This window comes from Epinephelus moara, chromosome 7 (genome assembly GCF_006386435.1).
Source record: "Epinephelus moara isolate mb chromosome 7, YSFRI_EMoa_1.0, whole genome shotgun sequence".
NCBI classification, from domain to species: Eukaryota; Metazoa; Chordata; class Actinopteri; order Perciformes; family Serranidae; genus Epinephelus; species Epinephelus moara.
The window spans coordinates 714,751-721,569 of record NC_065512.1 but is presented as its reverse complement, the minus strand read 5'-3'; the positions used below and the strand labels follow the sequence as shown (position 1 = coordinate 721,569).

General features: G+C 44.7%; 2 protein-coding genes across 3 annotated transcripts in view; one reads left to right on the top strand and one right to left on the bottom strand.

Annotated features, from left to right (window-relative positions):
• The window catches only part of adcy5 (adenylate cyclase 5), a 117,021-nt gene that overhangs the window by 16,914 nt on the left and 93,288 nt on the right, over positions 1-6,819 (bottom strand). Inside the window, exons 9-11 of one of the 2 annotated variants that reach the window (XM_050049431.1) lie at positions 6,344-6,366; positions 2,600-2,759; positions 264-361 (exon numbers count right to left, since the gene is read on the bottom strand). In XM_050049431.1, the coding sequence (XP_049905388.1) occupies positions 264-361; positions 2,600-2,759; positions 6,344-6,366 (281 nt within the window). The remainder of the gene's footprint in view (positions 1-263; positions 362-2,599; positions 2,760-6,343; positions 6,367-6,819) is intronic. The other variant, XM_050049432.1, reaches the window with a different exon arrangement.
• The window catches only part of sec22a (SEC22 homolog A, vesicle trafficking protein), a 104,876-nt gene that overhangs the window by 42,431 nt on the left and 55,626 nt on the right, over positions 1-6,819 (top strand). The gene's annotated exons all lie outside the window — the stretch shown is intronic.

Below are 6,819 nucleotides of genomic sequence, written 5' to 3'. Positions count from 1 at the left end.
AGCGTCTAAAGACTGACTTGTGAGTCTAGACGTTATATTGTGTCATATGAGAGAGAGACAGCACACATGACTTAGACCAGCAGACGTTAGTTTTAGCGTTAAGGGGACACACGGATGAGACGACAGTGATAGAGTCACATTAGGAGCCAAATTACTGTCACCACATTTTTAATCATAGAAACCTGAGCTGGTAATTTGGGGCATATTTCAGTGAAGAATTTAAAACCTAAAATCCTGAGTGTAGTGTTTCAGTGTTGACTCACGGCGGCACGATGACGATCTGGATGAAGCAAATGAAGAGAAAGACGAGGGAGGCGCAGGCCACGTACGCTCCGAACCTGGAGTCCACCTGTTTGGAGTACTGCAGGAGGAACGAGAGGAGGAGGAGGAGGAAGAGGAGGAGGAGAGGGAAACAACAGTTTAATATCAGACAAACAACTCTTCTTCCTCTCTGTTCCTCTGAAAGCAAAGAAAGAAAGATGCTAAAATCAAGTGCATATAAGAAAACAACAACAACTAGAGAACAAACTCTGTCGTGGTTACGTCAGCGCAGTTTTGGATGTTCTGGATCCACAGTTTCTGTACGCAGCAGCGCTGAACTCTGCACACATCTGTCAGGAAACTTTAACGTCTTCAGTTTTCAGTTGCTAAAATCTCACAAAAATAAAAACCTGAATCAGACAAGAGCCTGAATATTTGATTCTTATCTGCATCAGTTTGTGAAGACCTCAGACTTGACTTGGACGTGAGAGTGAAACCTGAAGCATTCTGGGAGTTTTCTCAGGCTGATACTGATTGACTTCAAAATGATCCACAGCACTGACATCTCTGTTCTGTAATTTAACTGCTGCAGATTGTCATGTATTATTTATAAAAACCTGCATCTAAATATTCAGCGTCAGATCAGATGAAAGTTAAAGAAATCTCTCCTCAGCCTTCGGCCAGAATCGACTAAATTAACTACAAAATAAATGAAACACCATCACAGACCTGAAGACCAGGTTGTTTTCCTTATTTCATTAAATTTCATAGACTCGACACTCTATCTGACCCATTAAACAGCTCTGCAGCTTCCTGGTCTGAAGCGAGGCTCCGACAGCTGCTGGTCGCTGCATCATTATCATGTTGTCCTGTCTGGGGTCAACCTGAGGGTCAAACTGAGGATCTGGAGAATGATGAGGCGTCATACGGGCTCAGGTACGGCCCGGGGCAGCGGCTATCTGACTGAGCTGCTGCAGCTCGTATGTGTGGTGTTCACACAGACAGCGTTGTTGCTGCTGCCTGTCAGCCCTGTGCTTCCACACTGAGTTCTCCTTTGATAATGGCCACCAATATTTCACAATAAAAGCCTCATGAATTAATGAAGGGCTTCTGTTCATTTCATAAATATTTGGAGGATATTTTCCAAATATTTTCAGACATTTATTTATATTTTTTTCCAACATTTATAAACTTTTTTTGGACATTTCATTAACATTTTTTAGGCTATTTTTTATGGTATTTTTTTTGTACACTTTATCAACATGTTTTATGTCCCCAGTCTTGGCTTTTTCTCCACTCGTGCCTCACACTTGTCGAAGTGAAGTCAGACAACATTAAGTAAAGAACAACATGACATCAGGCGACCCGACCGATGTGCCCGAACATAAACACCATACAGTTTATATATTCTGTTAAACAGGTATGTGTCAAACAGATTTCCAAAACTTCTCCAGGCCTGGCCCAGGTTTTGCTTGAACCCTTGGTGCTTTTAAAAATCAAGGAAGGATCCTTAAACGGCTGAATTTCAAGGAGGCTGCTGAACAACTGTTCCAGTGTCAAGGATCCTTCGAGTTCTACTGAGGACAGAGTTCTTCTTTTAGAGAGTTTTCAAGGATGCATGTGTGTATCCTCAGCGAGTCGGGAGTACCCACAATTCTTTGTGCATGAGTTGCTGGAATTGAAGGCGGGGCCTCTTCAGTGATGCACACCTGGGCACTCACTAGCCTGCTCTAACGGGTGTTCACCAAAGCGAGAGAAAAGCCTCGCCTCTGACTTGGACCTGCCCTACCAAGGAAGCACCCGTGACCTTGAGAAGCAGCACCTGTAAAGAGGCTGTGCAGAGTGAACAGGTAGTGAGGTGATGTCATCCACAGCAGACCTGACACTCACAGAAAGTCTTTCAGAGCTGCTCCAAGTCTTCACTTCCTGACGTTTCTCTCTCGACAGGAACAAAGTGAAACTTGAAAACAGGACTCGACTACTTTCCCGTTTTCCCCAAACTGCTCTGCAGCGACCTGAGCTCTGACCTCTCCTCTCAGCCTGTCCTTCACTGTCTGAAGCAGTTCACTTCCTCCTTCCTTCAGCAGCTGTCTCTTCCTCCTTTAAACCCACTTCCTCCCTCTCTGTGTTTGACTTTGCTTTGACTGACTTCCTCAGGGGACAGAAAAGAGCGAGTGGGAGGAGAGCTTTTTGCACGGGGAAGATTGCTTGTCACGGCCAATTATTTGCTGCTATATTGGCAGTGTGTGTCACTGTGTGTGTGTGTGTGTGTGTGTGTGTGTGTGTGTGTGTGTGTGTGTGTGTGTGTGTGTGTGTGTGTGTGTGTGCGCGTGCTAACCTTTTTCTCCAGGTCAGGCTCTCTGAAGGTGAGCAGGAACTTCTTGACGTGTTCGGAGCGCAGCCGGTCGATGCTGCGTGCGTCGATGGCGCGGCCCAGGAACTCGTCCACCTCGTCCTCGGGGTTTAGGTTCTCCTGCGTGTTTCTGAAAATGAAATGTCTGAATGACACAAGATGAGAGCGGGTGACATTTACATCTCAGGCTCTTGAGACGTTACTGCAGCTCAGACAAAGCTGCAGACGAGCAGTTGATTCTCTTCTCAGGAACAAATCATGTGTAATTGTTGAGAGGCCACTCAAGCAGCCCACCCTGAGGTGCTCCAACATTAGCTAATCATACGCACAGTGAAAAGGAGCAATTGACTCAAAAACACCAGCGATCCCCTCAAAGCAAAAAGACTCTGATGAGCCGGTTCATTTAGGAATAATAACAGTCTGCAAAGTGTCTCTTAGAGTGATTGAAATTCCTCCAGCCTGGATGACAGGCGCTAATCAGCTGATGGATGTCATTCTTCTGTGATCACAGTGATTAGACGCGAGTGTGTGACGCTGGTGTTTTTGATGGGAAGAGAACCTGATCTGTGTTGGATGTGTCGTGTGTTTCATGACTTCATTGTGACGTCTGACCTTCACTCTGCAGAGTTAAAGTCCAATACTCACTCTCCTTTAGCTTCTGGTCTCTGCTGAGTCCTGAGGGAAATCTCTGGCTCTTTAGCTTCTAAATGCTGTGCTGTGTTCAACAGCTCCTCTCAGACTGTGTCAGTCTGCAGCCTGGTGCTGAGCAGGTAGCGTACAATAGGTCTTTAAAGCCTTCTCAGAGTAAAGAGCTCCCTGCTGCAGCCAAGAACAAAACTATTGGACCTTTTTGGCTGCAGGAACTTTCTCAGGGGACGAGAGAGCTTCTGAGGAACTTAATGCATTTCAAACACAGAGCCTGAAAGTATCTGCTTAGGGATGGTACTGTCTGAACGTACGGGAGCTCTGAGGAGGTGTTTGCAGGGATGACTGTTGCTGATTGGTCAAACACACAGCACGGCTGCTTCAACACGTGAACGCTTCATTCATAAAACAATGAAGTTGTCTGGACGTGCACCTCTCCTGTCAAACTTCATCACCTGTCTGCTAATATTCCTGATGGTTGGACAAAGTGTCTCCATCTCACCGTCTATGTGAACGTACAAAGATTCAAAACGTCTAGAGAGAAGTTAGAAGAGTTTGTGTCAGACTCTGTGGTGCTGCTGTCACACGCAGATAAATGGAAAGCTCTTCTGAACAAACACAGTAAGAGATGCTACAAACGTTCCTGTCCACAGTCAGCTTCTTACCCTCCAGGTCACTGTTTGCTGTCTGGGGTCACCTCTAAATAAAGTCTTAATCCTTGACAATAAAACTTTGACTTGGTGGCAGAGACGTTTTATTTGTCGCAGTTAAAGAGTCTTTCTTCACTCCTGCATCGTGTGCCTGCAGTCAGGGTTCACATTGAGGGTGTGACTCTGGTCAGAGATAAGTCTCTGAGTCCGTCTAATCAAACACTTTATAAATAGACTGAATACATGACAGCAGACGACGACGACGCTCCGAATGCAGCAGACCACTCACACTAAGCTGTGATATTGTTTCAGCGATGCTTTCTAGTCAAGCACGATGAAAACGCAGCGTGTACTTCCTGTCAAAGCCACAGAGCCGTCAGTCTGCATGAGAAGCAGGATCTGTGCTGCAGCCCGGAGCAGAGGCTGTCAGCGTGGACGCTGCGGCTCAGTGTGATGTCACAACAAACTCACACATACACAACAGTTTGGGAGAAGAAGAGGAGGAGGAGGAGGAAGACTTCTTTATAAATGACTGCAGCTCTTTGATGGCTGACAGCCTGCAGGCTAAACCTCCCCTCTGTCTTGTCTCTGGATGAGAAAGTCACTGCACCACTTCATGAACATCTCCGGCTGACAGCGTTCGACTTGGACGATGTCGTCTCTGGATTCAGACTGAATGACGTCAGCGCTTTCTGAGCTCTGAGAGAACTTCATCACAAGTACAAACACTGCCACACACACGAGTCACATTAAGCTGGATGCACATTAGCAGCAGGTCGCAGCTGTACAACCTGCCATGACGCTTATATCAGGGTTTCCATAGCAACACGAGATGATGTGAAGTGTTCAACAGAGGTTACAACGTGTGTCGTTGCATCGCTCACAAAATCTGCAAAATGATTTGTCAAACCAAATCATGAGGACAAATAACAGACTCAGAAACTGTGTCGACAATCTGAGGTTCAAACTGATCAGTTAGAACAATAATGACTGAAGCTTTAATCACACCATGACTGTGTTGTTTTAAAAGCCTTGAAAATAAGCAGCCATCAAAGTTCTACCTCAAAGTTCAACTCTGTCACGGCGTGACACCAAGAAGAAACACCCACCGAGCTGCAGACACTGTTCAACACCAACAAACAACTAAAGCAGCTGTTTTTCCCTGAGACATCTCTGTGTGTCCAACACATCTTAAGCCACCAAACACAGTGTTTTTAGAATGTGTGTTCAGTTTTAGGGACAGCTGAACGATAATTTCACTGGAGAGAAATATAATCAATAGCTTATGATCTTAAAAACAAGACCAACATGTAAAACATCAGAAATAATTTCATATATTAAAATGAGGCCGACACTTCAGATACATGTTGGTCTTATTTTATATTGACACTGACATGTAAAAAACAGACATGAACAAACCAACACGCAGACAGACAGACAGAAAGTCACATTTACAAATAATGAAAATCATAATCTCCTCCGAGCCGTGACACTGTATGACCTCACCTCTGTCTGACAGGTGAGCACTCACAGCTCTCCACAGTCTCTCCTCTGTAGCTTTATAGTCACACTGCAACATGTGTGTGCACTGCTGCTCAGAACCAAGCACACACATTTTATTACAAGCTCTGCCTCCTCTCTCACTGTGATGTGTTTATAATTTTTACTCCTGCAACTCTGATATCATAATTTTTAGTCCTCTGTATTTTATTTTGATCTGTTTTTGTCTTCTCATATTTACGTGTATGTTACTGCACACATACTGTTGGATTACTTGCTGCTGTGACACAAGAATGTCCCAGTTTGGGATCAATGACGTTCTATCTGATCTAAAACTAATCATCAGTGTAAAGTTACTTCATATGTGTCTTTAAAGCATCAAACTGCAGGTGCTCCTCATATGGAATGTACCTTACAGCCTCCCGTAGGTGCTTCAGTGACTTAATGTCTCCATCTGTGTTAAGTTCATGCTCCTGAGTAAACTGGGTCTTTACCTCAGACACCAAGTCTCTCGTAACACTTCAGGCAACTGATGTTGATGTGTTGTTAGTAGTGTGTGTGTGTGTGTGTGTGTGTGTGTGAGTTAACACAGTGAGCTCACATCAAAAACAAGCTCCTGTGGCCTTCCTACAGTCTGACTCCTCCCACAGTGTAACCTGATCCCAGATCAATGTCTGACCCGACACCTGACTCAGGTACAGTCTCACCAGTCATTAACTCTGACTCTCCTTCAGTCGTTAACAGAGTCGATTACACTTCCTGTCAGGGATCATGTTGGTTATTGATTTCAAAGTGGCCTCATTGATTCTTCTTCCTCACTTCTTTACTAAAGATCTCTGCTGCTGTCAGAACACGTCACAGCAAACAGACACAGAGACGATGAAGATGAAGACGAGAGGAAGGACAGTAACGTAGAGATACAGTTAGTACTCACTTGTCTTTGGGGTCTTCAAATCCCTGCAAGACAGAAAAGAGGGAAACAATTAGCTGCAGAAACACCTGGGAAGTGTTTATACGTGACTGAACCAGACTGTTTGACTCCACCCCTCATTATCCATCAGCAAAACTGGCCATAGCTTAAAATCTACAGATGCCTTTTTGCCACAATAATCTTTCTAAGTTCCTTATTTCTTTTTAATCTGTGAAACAACCCAACCACCTGAGGAACACACACATAGCTCACCATCAACTTAACTCATAAAGCTGAAACTGCAGCCTGATATTTTACACACACCCCCATCATGAGAAAGCTCTGATGAAAGTATGTGTTGAGTAAAAGTCGCATGAAACAGAATAACGTGTGTTTAAGAGACATCCAGCACCAGTGTCTGGTGTTCTACAGCTTAATCATCTAAAAACCAGGAGGCGGGGAGTGATGGGGGGTTTGGGGAGTGTTGGGGGGTTTGGGGA